The 17,976-nt window shown below is 54.3% G+C and overlaps 4 protein-coding genes across 4 annotated transcripts; 1 reads left to right on the top strand and 3 right to left on the bottom strand.

Annotated features, from left to right (window-relative positions):
• Positions 1 to 1,125: 1,125 nt before the first annotated feature.
• Positions 1,126 to 2,222, bottom strand: J4E93_004894 (uncharacterized protein; the record flags this gene model as incomplete). The annotated part of the gene is made up of 4 exons (XM_049342819.1): positions 1,126 to 1,410; positions 1,463 to 1,731; positions 1,775 to 2,057; positions 2,217 to 2,222. The coding sequence occupies 4 exons, from the start codon at positions 2,220 to 2,222 to the stop codon at positions 1,126 to 1,128; spliced, it is 843 nt and encodes a 280-aa protein (XP_049199819.1).
• Positions 2,223 to 2,694: 472 nt separating this feature from the next.
• On the top strand, positions 2,695 to 3,099 carry J4E93_004893 (uncharacterized protein; the record flags this gene model as incomplete). The annotated part of the gene is made up of 1 exon (XM_049342818.1): positions 2,695 to 3,099. The coding sequence occupies one exon, from the start codon at positions 2,695 to 2,697 to the stop codon at positions 3,097 to 3,099; it is 405 nt and encodes a 134-aa protein (XP_049199818.1).
• Positions 3,100 to 8,368: 5,269 nt separating this feature from the next.
• J4E93_004892 (uncharacterized protein) lies at positions 8,369 to 9,321 on the bottom strand (the record flags this gene model as incomplete). The annotated part of the gene is made up of 2 exons (XM_049342817.1): positions 8,369 to 8,870; positions 8,936 to 9,321. The coding sequence occupies 2 exons, from the start codon at positions 9,319 to 9,321 to the stop codon at positions 8,369 to 8,371; spliced, it is 888 nt and encodes a 295-aa protein (XP_049199817.1).
• Positions 9,322 to 9,536: 215 nt separating this feature from the next.
• On the bottom strand, positions 9,537 to 17,413 carry J4E93_004891 (Type I Iterative PKS; the record flags this gene model as incomplete). The annotated part of the gene is made up of 2 exons (XM_049342816.1): positions 9,537 to 17,314; positions 17,368 to 17,413. The coding sequence occupies 2 exons, from the start codon at positions 17,411 to 17,413 to the stop codon at positions 9,537 to 9,539; spliced, it is 7,824 nt and encodes a 2,607-aa protein (XP_049199816.1).
• Between the last annotated feature and the right edge of the window lie 563 nt (positions 17,414 to 17,976).

Below are 17,976 nucleotides of genomic sequence, written 5' to 3'. Positions count from 1 at the left end.
CGATTATCGGCAGTTTCCGCCCTAAGATGCACCTCGCCGGATGAAAGGAAGTTATACCTCCCACCTCGCGTGCATCTCCAGCCACACACCCTCCCAACGCGCACGACACAACCCTTACCTACCACGCCTACACACCCCGCACCCCAGCTAGCCCACTGCACGACCCACATGGTTCGCACGTGGAGAAACATGCGGGGGCCGTCAGCCTCAGCCTATTCCAGCGTCAGCTTTTCCACTTTGCCCTTGCTTGGTAGTGGAGCTGTGGGGAAGGCGATGCAAGGGTTTCGCGATCGGAGTCATACCGCGTAATCGGTGTGTGGTTGACACAGACGCCCATTCACGCCATGGCTTTGGCACCTGGAGAACCTGAAATGATAACGGCAGTTGGGGCAGATGCGTGTGGTGTAGCGCTAGGGATGGATGTCAGAGATGACTGAGTGTATAGCACGTAATGAAGCGTTGCGTGCATAGAATCAGCTCAGCTCAGCTCAGTTCGACTGCTGGCTGCCTCATAATCGTAAGGAGGATTTTGGGCAAGACATCACGATGCACAGCGTCATGATCGACGGGAAGGTACTTGGCTGGCTTTCCCGATCGGAGTCTACGCACACGTCATACATCGCGATCTGTTTCCCATGATGTACATATTCTACATTCGTATTGAGGGGTTGGAGCTAATCGGGGTATTGTAGCCAATCACAAAAAGACACTGAGAAAGTTTCTGTCACTCGCTTCTGACAGGTCCGACAGGCTTGATCCTTATTCCTGATTGATGCTGGTGATGGGTCGGCCCTTTGTAGCAAGTAGCGCGTGGGCGTTGGAAATGCGGGGTGGATAGACGCGATCACACCATGTTGTTGCAAGTGCAGGGACTGGGATGCCAATCATCGTTGCGAACGTGGTTATGGCGTACAGCTGGTGTTGAGGGGTATAGTGTGGTCGGGAGAATCCGGAGAGGTGGCATTCGTCTTCGCTATGAGAAGATTCCAGCATGGTGCCAACATCTCGGTATCCGCTGAGCTGTCGACATCCAGTCTCTCCGTTCGTCCCTTAGTATTCCCTTGTCGCGATGCATGAAAGCAAATCCGGAGACACATTACTCCACATAACTCCGACATCGCCATCCTAGCGCAGGAACTCGGCGTTGAGGTAGTCGACAAAGACCTCCTTTATGCGTGCTTTGGAGAAGCTGTGTTGGCGGTTCAGGGTGATGAATTGGCGGCGGATACGCTGGAGTTGCGGGAGTGTCATTGGCGTCGCAGGGAGCTCGATGGGCTTCTCGACATCGGCAACGGCTATCTCTCCACCTCCTTCACCTGGGTGGTCTTTCTGGTACACCATTATCTGGGCGAGGATATCGGAGGTCGTCTTGTCGAGCTCGTAGAGGTAGTTTTGCTCTGTTGCTGGTTTCTACCACGCGTTAGACGACATCTTGACACAGTGGGAGAACAGGAGTACGCACCAGTACGGTCGCGAGGTTTGGCTTGACAGTCTTCATCTTGCCATCGCTGCTGACTATGGTGTCCCATATCTGGTCGCACGGCGGCTTCTCGTCCTCCTCGACGACGATGAACAGCGGACTGTCCCATCGCGTCATGCCATTGGGCTCCTCGTACCGGAAGATGAGGTTCTCAAAGTCGTCCTCCTCATATCCGCCATCGACATCTTTGTCCGCTAGCAGCTTCTTATTATTCTCGCGACATCGGTCGGCGGGCGTGCCTATGTGCAGCTCTAGGACTGTCAGTCGTGCATTCCTTCTGCGCACACGGTATACTGACAACGCAGCTTGGAGTCTGTAGGGCCTTGGCCTCGCAGTACAACTGGTAGCGGAAGCCCTTGATGTAGTTTAAGCCATCGGCGATAACGATGTCATCGCGCGACAAGACTCTCTTGACGGCGGAATATTCTTCCGCACGTGCATCCTTCTCGGCTTTGGCGGTATGGTAGACGGCGCGCGACACGCCCAGCGACTGGTCGTTGATGAGATGGACTTTTAGGCGGGAAGTGCGCGCATCAGCAGGCGAACTGGCGATCTTGGCCTCGAAATACTCTTTTAGCTGGAGGGCTCTGGTCGTCTTGCCCGCGGAAGGGAAGCCTTCGGGGGTGGGTTAGCTCAATGGCGGGGGGAAAAGCATGGAGGGGAAGGTGGAACCTGAAATTAAAACGAGCTGCCCTGGTCAGTAGGCGAGTCTGGGGAAGGTTCAACGAGGACTTACGGGCATGATGCGAGTAGGGAGCAATGCTTTGCCTGCAAGAGGTAATCCGCGTAAAACTAAAGAGACCTGGCGTCTCGATGCGATGGCAAGCGTCGGCAGATCAGATTCGTGGATTGACCTGTGACGAAATTCACGAGCTAGCGATCCCGAGCCGCGGTCCAAGTAATAGCCATGGATTGCGCTGTGTGCCTATCTTGCAGGCGATTCCACCTTCCTTTTGCCTGTATCCTGCTTTGCCTCACCTTCTCCCGACTTCAGCCTTTATTGCACGCGTCTAGACGAATTCGCTGGGATTGTTCCAGGTGACGCGCAGAAGATCGCCAATACAGGGTAATATCGAGCTACCACGGGTCCATATTTACTTTACCCATACCCTCGCCTCACCCACTGTCTACACCCCTTCCACTCCTCTGCTCTCCTCGCCTTCATCGAAGACTCCAAAGACTCCACCACGAACCTACCAGCCATTCCTGCCGCCATGTCCAACTACTCGCAACAACACTACGGCGCGCCCAGCCGACCCGCCTTCTCTGCCCTCCAGTCCTCCAGCACTCCAGCCGCAAACTACACCAGCACCTCCGCCTCAAGCCACGCTTCCTCCCGCTCTTCGACGCAATCTGCACCGCCCGTCTCGCCGTCCACGAGCCCCCAGAACCACCAGTACTTCGGCTCCCTGAACCAGCAGTCGCAACAGTCGCAGCAACAGCCTCGCATGCAGGCCCAACGGCAGAATAGCTTCGAGTACCAACCAAACAGGTCGGGAGCCGGCCAGACGGCTGCTGAGACTACAAACTACCTCAACCAGGCTGCGCTGCTTGCTGAGGCTGCGAAACGGGCACAGATGGCGTGTGTGATGCGAGATCTCGACGGAATGGAACTATAATCTCCATACGACTTGGCTACACACCCGTCGTAACACGACAAACACCACCGCGACAAGACCATCCACACCGCGAAAACATTTTGCCGGTCAAAGTCGGCCGTGAGCGGTCTACTTTACATGTGCATGCTTCCAACGGAGTGGGTCCGTCCATCAAAGTCTTCAAACTTCACGAGGTCATAACTCCACCATTCTCACCGGAAACATTCTTCGCCATACCTTTCGCTTGCGTCTGCCGTGTAGAAGCGCGTTACCGCTGCGTTTACCGACTATACTGCCCGATATTCCTACCGCGGCTACTTCATTTCGATTGTACATACTTCTCCACTATCGGACCGACTAGGCTGTTCTGTCCACTTTGACTACGGAGCTCGTATCTTGACAGTTGTAACTTGGGTATCAGGCACGTTGGGGAGTCCACTGTATGTTGTATGCACAAGCACAGTGGCGACCTTTTGTGTTGTTACATGGGCACATCTTGGAGAGAACGAGTTCCCTCATACATCATCTATTTCATAGCTTGGAGTTCCACGGCGAAACAAACATCACACCGTCACTTTTCCCACTGTTTCTTTTTTCCCTTTCACATGTCGCGATCCTCGAGTCTAGACTTAATAGCAAACGAGCGCTTTGGGCATGGGCAGCATTTCTTTTTAGATGGACTACGCATGCGGATGCGGCATATAGTATAGACCAATCAAGACACTTTGTCCAAAACCATCTGCGTTATTGATTGTCGCGCTTCACTCCTGCTATGCTCACACAGGAAGGCGACGATGCTTGAAGTTTGCGCTTGGATGGGGGACTTGCATGATTGTCTTGCTTTACAGCTTCGGTGGTAAACGCTTTGACGAGCCTTGCGATCGTGAAAACCTATCACGCAAGAGTATAGAGATTAATACATTTTGACGTACGTGACAGGACTTTGAGCCTCAGAAGTGTTCCTCCATGGGTCAACCAATATCTTGTGGTGTTCCTATCGAGCGCGTGTCCATGGTCGTGTCCCAATCCTACCAGCTGGCTTGTAGAGCCCAAGGAGGCATTGGGACCACCACAATACACCCCAACAACACAGTGGTGTTTGAAGATATACATTGCTATGAAGAAAGAAACACAAACAACAGACTTTTAAATACTACACAACAATGGCGTACTCGCAACCCTTATCTCCTCCACGCAGCCTCGTGCGGGGTCCTTCACCGGAACCACCCCAAACGAGCCCGACAAGAGTGCATCATGCACATATAACCTGCATCGTATAAAAAGGTGCAGCAAGGCAACAATCACAATAGAAACCCCGAGTGAACCGATACCAGCCTGGTCTGCGCACCATTTGCCTACTGTGAGGCTCAACACCTCTGTACCGCATTGCGAATTTCTCGCCCTCCTCCTTCGTCGCCTCACTTCTTGACTCGAGTCTTCGTTGCCAATTGCAAAGGGCCAAGGCAACCTACCCCAACCACTCACTGACACGTCCCTCGCCTGCAGCGCCCCTTTGAATCATCCGACCAATGCCAGACCAACGGGTCAACACACCTCTTTGGCGTCACCAACTCATCGCCCATCTTACTATCGCAGCGTGCCAGCGACGATGGCCTGGGTGCAAGTGACGACGGAATTGATGCTGAGGGTGTCGGTCCCGTAGCCGTGAGCGGACGGCAGAAATCTATGACCACGATGCTGCCTGATGTGTTGTCTTCGTTGGAGCCGTAAGAGCGCCCTGGTTTGATCATGAAGACTAGGCGTTTGGAGTCAAGGACGCCGGTCACGCTGCGTGTGGTGGAGGTCGATGAGTTGGTGGTTGGGAGGGTTGGGTTGAGTATGTTGTGGAGGCGCGCTGAGCAGGGACAGCGCGACGAGGGAGGGGGCCACATGCGGACGGGCGACTGTCGGTAGCGTGTTTGGGTGTCCACGAAGGAGGGCTTGGTGTCGTCGATGGGGGCTTTTCCTTTGCTGGCGCTGTTGGTGCTGTGAGTGGAAGTGAAGGAGAGGCCTAGTTCGCGGCGTGATCCTATTCGTAGTCTGAGGCATGGGGTTGAAGAGGCGTTTGGGCAGCACCGGTCGTCTTCTACGAGGTCGACAAAGGAGGTGCATGGGTAACTGTATGCTCGGAATTTGGTTCGGGAGAGGGTGAACGATCGGGGTGAGGGGTCAGTGGGCGAGAACTCCGGGTGTTGGCTCCAGCTGTAGAGGTCGGGTGTTGGTTTCCATTGGGGGTTGTTCGATGAATCTATGAGCGGGAGGAAGAGATCATCCTCAGGCCCAAGTAATTCATCAGATAGTTCCTCGGTATCATCCTCGTCTTGAAAGTCCATCTTAGTAACGTAGAAGGTGCGTGACTGGCGAGAAGATGCTTGGGCCCACTCTCGACGCGACTCCACGATCACCGTCTCGTTCGTGCGCTCGTCCAGCTGTAGCGCAAGATCAGTCCATGAGTCGTGGATTGGTCCTTGCTTGTGCTGTCGACGAAAGAGGCGCTCATCCTTCTGGACATCATCCGGTTTACTTAATGGAAAGCGAACAACATGATAGAAGGAGGTGTAATCGATCTCTTCGACCTCAAAGGTGCCCTGATTGGAGACGGCGTAAAAGTAGCCATTGTGTATTTCGAAAGCTATCGTAGAGCCAATATCAGATCCGTGAAACTTGTCGAGCAGTACCGGTCTTTCGCGTTCAGTTATCGGAAAGTTCTTGTGGAGTGAGATGCCTTCAATCTCCCATTTGTGATGGCCGTCATCGCCTATCCCACTATGTGTACCGTAGTATAGATAATGTTTGTTGTGCCTAGAAAAAAGCTTAGAGCATTCGAGTAGTCGCACCGATTCGGTTACTCTTTCTCCGTCCGAAAGGTTTGCTGCCGTGTTGATGGCGAATATATGGCTGTCGTCCGAATTGTACTTCGGTATAGCATGCACCGAGAGGATCTCATCAGCATAATAAAGTAAGCGCGTGCTGAAGCTACCAGACGCTCTGAACTTCGACTTCAAAACAGGCTGAATGATGGCTTGGAGATCGAGACGAATCGTTTCCTTCCTGGAATTTAGATAGGTGACGTGGACCGCCCCAGCGTCAAAAACACATATAGTCCCCTGTCGATACAAAAAGTTATTTCCTCGGCCCAGAACGCGAGCCGAGAATGGATGCGCAGTTGACAAAGCATGCCTCCTGTCATAAATAGCCTGAAAGGCTTCCTTGTATGTAACCTCCTCTTTTCGGGCTAGAGAGGCTTCCTCGGTGTGGGGATAGTTGATCTATAAGCAGCGTCAGCCTTTGGTGTAAGCTGATTGACCGTTTGGCGTCATCTGACCTCGACAGCACGCCTGACGACTGTCCTTTCGTCTAGTACGGCTCTCAAGTGTCGACATGTTTGCCCCAGGTGAACAATGTCCTCAAGATCCAAATCCAAGGTGATACAGAATAGTAAGTCAAAAGGTAGTTGGTCGAGGGAAGTCGTCATAGAACAAGAATAAGATATATAGATGAGGCGAAGAGGGCACGTGAGTTGAATTCCATGCGAGTAATCGGCTAAGAAAAGCAAGATCTCGGGATCTAGACGAGAGAAAAGGATTCAAGCTAACAAGAGGTGGCTTGGGTCAGGTGTGGAGTACCGCTCGCTGGATGCGCAGCAAGCACGGGCTTTGAATACTCCCACGGTCGCAGAGCCGCATCCCTTAGGGCGCATTTACATGCTAGTCGGAACATAATCCATGCAATGATGTAAGCTATATTCGGATCGCGTAGTCCCTAGTTGATTTTCTGTTTGCGTCGGGAAGGCTGAAAATTGAGAGGCTCTGTGGGCCCAACTATATCGTGCGGGGTTGAATTGGGATCATGATGTGTTGCAACACTCATACCGATCAAACACGGTCATTTTCTGTGTCGCATGCGGTTTTGAATACGAATATGTTGTGTGCAACAAGTCGGGTTGACGGGGTCGTGCCAAGTGAGCCGCATAGGTGGAGCTTCGCTTGACGTAAGCGTGCGGCTCTGCGCAAACAAATCTGGTCCCACACAACCTTGCTCTTTCTTGTAGTCTCAGCCTAGGAGAAACCCCGCACGACTGCGAATCAAGAGTTCAAGTCTCGGTACTAGATGACCAGCTGACGGGTAGATGTGTTTCGCGAGGTTGATTCGACATCGCCAGGTAGTTTTGGCCCCCATCATGCCGTGCGTATCGATGTACGCCTTGATAAATGCTCAGCCTTGCCCTACATCCTTCAACGGTTCAACAAGAGTACTTGACCCGCCAGGCTGATTCCAGAAGCGGTTAAGATCACTCCCTATACATCCAGTGCCGCAATTATGCATGCTGAGACATAGGCTCGGGGATGTAGACCTGATGCATATTGATTGCCCTTGGCCCTGTTCGAGCGACGTGTGGGAGCATCGGGGAAACGGGAGTATACGAGGCTATCTGCAACCTGTTGGAGCCGTCCCACAGGACGTTGTGCATTAGAGCCTGAGGATCCAGGAGACTGTCAATAAGCCTAATCGTTGGGGGCCAAGTAGTACGCCATCGGTCAGAAAGGACATGCGATACCTCATGTGATCGACCCTCGCGACGGGTTGTGCTTTTCCTGCCTGGCGCAGAAGATATTGAAATCCTGATTGCGGGATTTGATCGCGAGGGGAGTACTCCAATGGGTAACGAGTGGCCGTCCTTGCAGCTAGTCGGGCTTCATACTGACGAATGAATGGATGCCTCTTTATTTCGATCGTGTCCGAACGGTACTAGGAGATCGCGTCACCCCGTCGAGATTGTTGTGCTCCTCATAAGTGTATGGCCTGACCAGCTCTTACAGCGACCCAACTGATGGGCTCCGCACTTCGTGGCACGTAGTAACGTGTTCAGCCGCGCATGACTTATTGAAACGGTTGCGCATGTGCCTCGTTGCATCGAGCTAAGGCGATTATTCGGTCCATAGAGATGGAAGCGGGAAAGTGAAGCGGCGTGGCGGAGTCTTCCAGCGTGGTGGAGTGGATATTCGTGAGCCACGAGCATCCCATCACTGTTCTGGACCGGCGCGTTGGCGCTCCTGACCCTCCCATCCCACATACGGCCAGCCCTTTGGTAGACTCGAGTAGGGCGGCAAAGTGTATCGTCCTTTACAACTTCCCGCATCCGGACATTCCAAGTCGCATAATCCGAAGGTCTTGCAGTAGCACTCTTTCGCGGTTGGGCAATGAACGGGAGGTTTACCGAATATCACTGTCAAACTTATTAGCACATGATCCACACTACTCGCATAAGCAAAAAGCGCGCAGAGCCTCATCACGAGCGGGGTCGTGAGGTAGGGCGCGATATGCTAGCGGATAGGGACTTACTGTGCCAGGAGTACTCAAACACCCTCCCACTGATAGCATCCCCCAACTCAGTCCCCATAATCCAATCCCGATACTTCTCATACTGCTCCTTGCTCCTCTCCCTAATCTTCTCCCTCGTCGCCGCAAACTGCGCACAGCAGCTCACCCCAACAGCATCCGGCACCTTCTCCCCCGGAAACAGGCTCTCAAAAGCCTTCTTATACTGTCCGCCCGCATGCACGGCCTCTCTGTGTTCGCCCGCTTCGGCCAGCGGCTTGATCTCGTTGGGGCAGCCGAGGGACCAGGCGCAGCGGATGTTGACGTAGCCTTCTTTCTCGAGGTAGGGGAGTTGGAAGTGACGTAGCATGGGAAGGCCGTCGTAGTCGGGGTCGTCGTTGTGCCACTGGTAGCGATTCGGGTGGATGAAGAGGACGTTGTCGGGGAGGGACGCGTAGTGGTCGATGATATAGCTGCGCCGACATTCGTCGTTAGCATGCCAGACATGGGATGAAAGATGATGTAGGTCGGTACATACGTCAGATAGACCATACTCTCTCGGCCCTTGTTCTTCGGCACCGTGAGCTCCGCGCTCGGATCGTCGACATGGTAGATATTCTTCTCCCAGTGCGGGAAGTACTCCTCGAGCCACGTTGCGTTCTCAGAACTCTGGCTGGCGACAACAACAGCGGTCCGACGCGCTTTGATGCCATCGTTCGCTTTTAGCGGCTTCCCTTTCGGGTTGTGCGATGACTCGTCTGGCTGCTGTTCATCGTACAGTTCGTCGGGAAGGTGCGACTTGGTCGATCCAGCTGCAGCGGCCGTCTTGTCCCAAAGCTCGAACTTTAGGTGGACAAATAGCGCGGTGAGAAGAACGATATTGAAGAATATGACCACATTGCGAGCTGTAATTAGACGAGGCATGGCGCCACAAAACAAAGTGCCCACGATGTTTGCACGACGGGCTTCCAGGAACCTGGGGCATCGGAAATCACATGCGAACACCAGGGGGAAGATCGGCGCTAGCCGATTGAAGCTCCCGATTAGCGTGGTAGCGTAGAAGAAGCCAAGAACACAAAGGATGATCACAAACTCTTTTCTATTCTCTATGCATTCCTATGCTAGAAATCGGAATCATTCTAAACACTACGCACTATCCTCTCCGCCAACGCCGCAATACTCATGCGCGAATCCAGAAGATCCACCATACTAACTTTGTACCCCAACGCAACGTGGAACCAATTCCGCAACTCTGCGGCAATCAGACTATCAACGCCATGGTCTGACACAGCACGCGCGCAATTCACAGTCGCTGGATCAAGCAAGAGCATAGTCGCAACCGCGTTGGATATGGCTGATGTGACGAGTGCGAGGGCTTCCGTGTGGCACGCGAGTTGATCTGAGCCAGGGGTAGCGTCGCGAGCCTTTTGCACAGCAGCACCGAATGCGTCGCGGACCTGCGCTGTGGATGAGCGTGCAGTGTCCTTTTGTGGAGAGTCGGCACCGCTCTCTTCCTGGTGCAAAGCATCTTCGAATGCACGGATGACATGGGAGACGCGAGCGTCGCCATGCCAGCGAGGTGTTGCGACGCTTCGGATACCCATCTCAGCGTCGTCGCGCTCTTTTGCGAGCATGTGTGCCGGATCCATGTACGTTACGTAGGTAGCGGCGGCGAGGGGGTCAGTGGCAGTTACATTGGAAGGGGGAAGAAATGCTGGCTCGAGAAGGCGGAGGAAGTAGCTTTCAGATTCAGTCAGGACTTTGTTCCGTGCCATCAAATCCAGTGTGGTGGTGTCGGTGCTTAGGTGGCCAACGTCATTGACAAGGCCAAACTGGGCAGCCGTAGCAGGCAGTCCCAGACGGCGGCGATAGCGTGCGAACTGGTCCTGGAAGTTGTTGGCGGCCGTGTACGCAGCCTGAGTCGCGAAGCTCAGTACCGAGAGGATGGAAGTGGTCATGACGAAGAATTCCAACGGCAAGTGTTTGGTAGTGTCGTGTAGGTTCTGCGTGCCAAGTACTTTCGCGGCGAGGCCATCCTGCCAGCCAGGGGCTGTCACCTTGTCGAAAGAGATATCTTGGTAGGAAACGGCGCAGTGGACGATGCCCTTGAGTTTGCCAATGGTGGACGCGTACTCAACGGCTTTTGCGACACTCTCTCGAATACCAAGATCGCAAGCAACAGGATGAACACGAATTCCAGATTCGGCGAGCCTGTTCACAAGTGTCTGCGCTTCGGGCGCGCTCCCACCACGGCGGGACAAGATAACGAGTTCTCGTGCACCGCGATCACCCATCCACTGGATAATAGACCGTCCCAGACCGCTCAGTCCACCAGTGATGATGTAGCAGGCTGCTGGGTCGAAGGTGACGGCTGGTGGTGCCTGTACCATGCGCACCAGTGAGTTTGATGCGAATGTCACAACTAGCTTGCCAACATGTTTGCCTTTGGAGAAAGCCAGCAACGTCTGGTGGAGTTGAGAGATGTCCGAGATAGCCAGAGGTTGGATGGGACTGATGCGCCCAGCACGGTAGTGAGCGTCCACCGCGGTCATAAGCTCGGCACCTAGTTTAGGGTCGCGATCTACGACACGGGCAAGATCGAAAGATGAGAAGCTGGCGCTCTTCTGAAACAGCTCAAGGCTGATTGCACGGGCATCCTCGACGTCTGTGCGGCCAATGTCGATTAGATGGCCGAGTGGAGCGAGTGCTTTGGCTGTCTCATGAAGCATATCACCCTGAGCAGTGCTGAGAATAACATCAAAGCCCCCGTTGTGCGTGGCAGCCGCAGCGCGATTGAATTCAGCCTTTTCACGTGCCGAAAACACATTCGCAGGGGGCAGACCAATGGTGTCCACAAGGAATTGCAGCTTTTCTTGCGAACCAGCCATAGCAAAAACTTGGGCGCCCTTGGCACGAGCGAATTGGATGGCAGCCAGGCCAACACCGCCTGAGGCTGACTGAACCAAGACACTCTGGCCCTGACGCAGACGGGTAAGGTGTTCGAATGCGTAGACTGCCGTCATGTAGACAACAGGCATGGTGGCCATGTGAACAAGATCATCGGTAGGTCCTACTTTGCAAGCGAAAGCTGAAGGTACGCGAGCGTAGTTGCCGAAATGGCCTTTCCCTAGACCGTAGACTGAGTCTCCCACCGCGAAAGAGCTCACAGCATCAGTGCCGACTTGAGTGACGATACCAGCGTACTCAGATGACAAGTTGTTGCCGTCGAAGCGGCCAGTAGCCAAGACTAGATCCTTCCAGTTGAGACCGACGGCAGTGACCTTAACCTCAATGTAGCCACATGGCAGGGGTTGTTTGCGCAGCTCTGTGTAGGGACGGAAGTACAAGGAGCTGAGGATACCCGGTGTTTCAAAGGCAGCGCGGACAGGGCCTTGCATATCCAGTGGTAGAAGCTCAGCGCCATGAGTAGCTGGTGTAACGAGAGGCTCCGCATAAGCAGACAACGCAGGCTCGGGCAACAGGCGACTCACCCACAGGCAGCCGCCATGCCAGGCAAATTCGCGGTCTTCGCTCGTCTCGCTATTAATGGGTCGCTGCAAGGCTAGCTCGCAGTCGGCCAGGACGCGAATGAGTTCGTCACTCTGCTGCAGATCGTCCAGGACAAAGTGGTCGGCGTCTATATCGACTGAGCAGAAGCGGCCTGTAGGTGCCTCAGTTGAGATGGTGCGTAGTAGACCACCAGCGATAGCGCCGTTGGGACTACGACCGACTGCCATGCCCGTCGAGGTGAGCCATAGCATGCTACTGGTGTGATGAGTAAGGTGCTGGAAGAGCTCTAGCTGACGCTCATCAGCAGCGAGCAATAGATGGTCATCATCCAGGAAAGCCACTACACGAGCGTCGACAGGCAATTCACGGACTGAGCTGTCAAGTCGTACCGCTATCGTCGATTCTCCGCGACATTCCAGCACACGGGCTAGTTGAGCGAGCAAAGGCGGTGGTTGTGCTGTGCTATGGAGAAGATGCACAGGCTGAACAGCCACACGTGCCGTATTCGCAGCCTTTTCTGTCATGTCGACCACGCCGGCCACGAGAACACTCGACTGGGTCCAAGGCGTGGGATAGTCGTCCAGCACGATATCGGCTCCTGTAAACCCGACCGAACGCAGCGTCGCGTCCCAGCCGGCCACATCGAGAAAAGGCCGCTGCATGCGTCCGTCGTTCACGCCGTGCCAGTATCCTTCTTGTGCACCGCCGACCATGTCAACCCACGCACTGCTACCCGTCACTTCGGCCAGCACCAATTTTCCGCCAGTCTTGAGTAGCTTGCGCGCCGTCTGCAACGCTTTTGCGACCGATGCAGCCGTGTGCACGGCCTGCGACGCAAACACCACATCGTACGCCGCCCCGAAGCCCGCTGGCAGCGTGTCTTGTTCCATGTCCAGCACCGAGAAGTGCACATCGCCGTAATCGCTGAGTTGCGACCGCGCCGCCTGCAGCGCAGTCTCGCTCGTATCCGTCACTGTGTAGTCGCGGTATCGCTTGATGCTGTTCCCACTGTTGAGCGTCTCGAGCACTAAGCGCGCCGTCTGACCCTTCCCGCCCTTGAGTTCCAAGATCCGAAGGCTCGGATTGGCATGAGCCATTGAGTCGAAAATAGTAGATAAGTGAGTGTGAACCCCCGTTACGAACAGACTCTTCTCAAAAAAGTCAGTCAGCAGCCCGCCTTCAGCCAGGACCGCTTCGCCACTTCTGCGCCTATCCACGATGTCCGCCATGTGTCCGTGAAGCCGCTGCATACACCCGACTTCGACAAGATGACCGTACTCTTCGTATGCCTCTTGCAGAAGCTGCTTGCGACCCTCCGCTGAGAATTCTGTTGACTGCTCAGCTTGGCCTCTCTTGGCCAATTGTCGAAGCTTTGCGATATAGCGATCCGTTGTTCTCAGTTCATCGATTTCCATCGAGTCAGTGTCATTCAACAGCGTCTCAGTCACGTCGATGGCGATGAGCGACGCTACACTATCGAGCTGAGCAAGCACTGGTCCTTGAGCGACATTCTCCGACGGTGTTGGGAATAGTAAACGAGCCTGCTCATTACTGAGACTTCCGAAGTCTGGCTTGTACACCATTCGTGTGAACGGGCTTGAAAATCCCCTGGCTCCGGTCTTGTCTGAAGGCGTTGCCTCTAAGCTGTAACTAACGCAACGGAGGTCCTCAATGTCCACAAGAACATCGCCTGCCTCATCCTGAAGCTGTAGCTGGAGGTACGCAGATCGGAGGCCCTTGAACTCGCCGTATGCGACCGCTGTACCCGATGCTTGGTCAATATTACTCTTGACACGCAGCTCAGATAAGTGAATGGGAACGAATGCTGTCGTCGTTTTATCCGTTTGGCCTCCATGGGATGCGAGGAGGCCAAGTTGGATCATGGCGTCTAATGAGGTGGGATGGATAACATATTCAGATTCTCCACCTCTAATCATGCCCGCCGTAGTCTGTAGATTGAGTCTGGCAGCGGCATGATTCTTGATTGGGTCGGCGCGTATCTCAGACAAGGCTTGGAACGCAGGGCCGTAGCCAAGACCTATCGCAGCGAACTTCTTGTACCAGCTGCGCGCATTCACCGCTCGAGATTCGGACGCTACTTTCATCTTTCCAACTTGCGAGTGCTCAGAAATGTCCACCTTGACCATTCCGGTGCAGTGTTCCGTCCATTGCTCCGTTTCACGTGTGACGGAGCTGACTGAGAAACTGACCCAAGCCGGCCCTTGTGCAGTAGCTTTGTCGTCAAGCACCAGGCTGAGCATGATTTCGATACCATACTGATCCTCGGGGATGTTCAGTGCTGACTTGATATTGACGTTGCGAAGTGAGTGCCCTAGAATTGGCTGTGCGTCCTCGGTTCCCTGGTAGAGCTGCGTTGCCGCCACCATTGCCATACACATGTATCCAGCAGCCGGGAATACAACATTGGGCAGCAGACGATGATCACTCAACCAGGGGAGGTCTTTCAAACGTAGCACGTTACGGTATTGCGGTCGAAGTTTCGCGTTGCCAGCTACTCTTGATCCGATAAGGTCATGCCTGGGGATGGTACGAAGACGATATTCCTTGCTAGCCCGGCTCTCATAGTAAGCGACAGGTCCGTAGGTGAACTGATATGGCGGAAGATCAATAGCGGTAGTGCCGTGTTCTAGCGCCCCAGCACCTGCATCTACCGCGTTTATGGCAGCCAAGTCGATCTTCGCGTTGAGACCAAATAGTGACCCGGCGAGCTGTAGCAAAGATCTTGCATTGTCTTCTCCTCGCTTCAACGCGTACGCATATGGAAGTGGCTTGCCGATGCTCTTTAGAATCTGGTCAAGCGGGCTTCTTAGCGCTGGGTGCGGTCCGATTTCCACGAACGCCTTGATATCGATTTCTTCCTGGCCTACCAGATTGACGACTGCGTCTAAGAATTGGACGGGTGACTCAAGATTGGCTCTCCAGTATGAGACCGGAAGGTTCGCTCCTGCAAGACTCTTCCAAGGAGTGACTGACGAAGACCAAGGGATATGAGGGTACTTTGGGCGCTGGTCTTTCAGCCCGGACTTCTCGAGGTACGCCATGCCATCGGTGAGCAGTGTCTCATACGCATGGCCAAGCGCAATCATGTGATGTGAATGATATGCGTTTCCGCCCGTCTTCAGAAGTCGGTTGAAGACACCCTCGTGCGTGAGAGTCGTAGCCAGCCGCTTGACAGCCTCCTCGTCTCCAGAGAGCGTCAGGCTGCCGGGCGAGTTGACAGCTGCAATCTTGACGTACTGCTCGAGCCCCTCAAGGTAATCACTGGCCTGCTCACGATCGAGACTGACAGCCAGCATGGCGCCCTTCTTATTATTCTGGGCCACGGCTTGCCCGCGGAAGAAACTCGCAGCAATCGCTTCGGCGGCAGTAATGCGACCGGCCGCATAAGCAGCTGCCATCTCACCAGAGGAGTGTCCCACGACACCTGCAGGGCGGACAGACCATGAGGCAAGGAGGTCAACGAGACCAATCTGTATCGCTGTGCAGACTGTCTGCGAGACATCCGGCATCTGCACGCGGTCCGGTTCGCAGTTCCCAGAGAGTATCTCTGCGATATTCCACGACGGCGCTCCAGGTAGAGATTTGAGTACGCGGTCCAGGTAATCGATTGACGTGCGGAAGACATTGTAGTCGAAGAGTTGGGCGCCCATGGCATGCCACTGCGCGCCCTGCCCGGTGAAGACGAAAGCCAGGCGCGACTCATCGGGTGGACTTGAGAAGGTCTTTTCCACATTCTCCATCAGTCCCTGCGCAACTTCGTGTTTGCTAACTATACGGAAAGTCCGCTGTGCAAGTTTGGAACGTCGTGCCGCGAGTGTGTATGCCACGTCGGCCAGTGAATGTTTCTTGATGACTTGAGCGAGTGCGTCTATGTTGGCCTTGAGAGAAGTGTCGCTGTGCGCAGCAAAAGGTAACAGCACCAATTCACGTGTGTTGACATCTGCTCGTTTTGTTTTCGTAGGAGGTTGAGGTGTAGAGGGCTGAGATACCGCCAAGCCATTCCCATGGCTATGAGTCGAGCCGTTCGCATGGCCATGTCCGTTCGTATGACCGTTCGTATGTCCGTTGACTGGACTGGTTCTGTTGACGATACCGGGCTTGACATAGTCCGGATACACGACTTCCACATGGTCGAGAATGCAGTGCCCGATAGAGCCGCCAAATCCAGCAGATGTAACACTGGCGCGTCGCAGCTTGTCTTCTGGCCATGGCATGACTTCGGTAACGACCCTGGCTTTGGCCTTGTCAAAATCGATCCTGGGGTTCAACGTCGTCACGCCGATGCTAGGCGGAATCACTCCTGCTTCAAGGGCGAGTACGACTTTGAAAATACCCGCAAGAGCTGCAGCACCTTCAGTATGTCCAAGATTGGTCTTGACGGATCCGATGAACAAACGATCCTCCTCTGAGCTGGATCGTCCTGGCCCGAAAACCTTACCAGCAGCCTCTACCTCGAGTGGATCGCCGACCCGTGTGCCCGTCCCGTGGCACTCGAGAAACGGCGTTTCGGAAGGAGACAAGTTACCGGCATTGTGGTACGCCTTCCGGATGATGTCCTCTTGAGCAGTCCCACTTGGGTGCGTTATCCCGCTGGAGCGACCGTTGGCGCCAATAGCGCTGCCGCGAACGAGTGCACGAATCGGATTTCCGTCCTGCATGGCCTGTTGCGGCTTCTTCACGTAAATAGCTGCAAAGCCCTCGCCACGGGCGTAGCCATCAGCTGCGGCATCAAACGCATGGCTCATGGATGTACCAGACAGGGCTCCCAACTTGTCCATGGCGATCTGCATGCTTGGATCCATGATGTAGTTCGCTGTCGCCACAATCGCCGAGTCGCAGTCTCCATCCCGGATCGCCTGGATCGCCATATGGAGTCCGTACATGGCAGATGTGCAGGCACTGTCCAGTGTAACGCTTGGCCCGCGCAAGTTGAACACGTAGTTGATGCGGTTGCTGAGGATGTTGTGACACACCCCTGTGGTAGCATGTGGCCTGGCATACTCCCAGTCACGTGTCTGCGCATACGAGTTGTCGTAGGATATATCGGCGACATAGACACCCATGCGTGTCCCATTAACACTTTCCCACGTCTCGCCTGCGCTCTCTAATGCCTCGTACACCACTTCCAGTAGCTTACGTTGAGAGGGGTCGATAGTCTCTGCTTCGAGACCTGAGATCCCGAAGAAAGATGGATCGAATAGTCGTGGATCTTCAGTCACCACGTAGCCTCCCTTTGCTGCCGTGGTGCCTGGTCTCTCTGGGTTCGGATGATAAAAGCCCTCTGCCGAAAAGCGTGGCGCCGCCCAATCCTGGTAGCCAGAGCGTTTGTTTAGCAAAAGTTCCCACAGGTCCGTAGGATTACGGACGCCTCCAGCCCAGCGGCAACCTGAACTGCGTCAGCACAAGCTCATGTTATACAGGTATTGCTCGATCACATACCCATCCCGACTATCGCCATAGGCTCAGGGTCTTCTGATCTGGCCATCTTCAATCGTCTAATAGTCGTTGTAAAAGTGCGAAGCTACAAACAGCAAAACGATACTGAACTATTGCAATGGTTCAAGCAAGCCAATGCACTTCAATTTGAGAGGATATATGTGTTGAACGGTCCTATCTATTCCAAGGCTGCCTCTTGGGGAACCCACACTCCGGTCTCTACAATCGATCAGCTACATGAACGGGCAGAAGATCGTGTGTAATCCGCTGATGTTGCGCCGATAGGCCTCATTACCAAAGAACGAGATAAGCCCATGCCAAGACAGTCTTCGCAGCTGAATCCCGTCAGCTTACTAGCCGTCAAAATTCGGCCGAAACCGGCTATGCAAACTATCAGCATTTCTGCACAGATGTGGGGAGCATACGGGGGAGAAAGGCCATCCCTTGCGTATGAGCTCGAAAGGTGAGTATCGCCAACATCATAGACCGCTGCGGGTGGGGGTACGTATTGTGGTCGGCGATCAGCTGCCGATATTTCCGAAGGAGAGATTAGCCAGGTCGCTTGAACCGTAGTCTGTCGGGCGAAACAGCATAGATTCTCGGTGCAGGTAT

Source organism: Alternaria ventricosa (genome assembly GCF_023758065.1).
Source record: "Alternaria ventricosa strain BMP 2768 chromosome Unknown scaffold_7, whole genome shotgun sequence".
In the NCBI taxonomy this organism is placed as follows: Eukaryota; Fungi; Ascomycota; class Dothideomycetes; order Pleosporales; family Pleosporaceae; genus Alternaria; species Alternaria ventricosa.
Note: the sequence above shows the minus strand (reverse complement) of the source record. Positions and strands in the feature narration are given on the sequence as shown.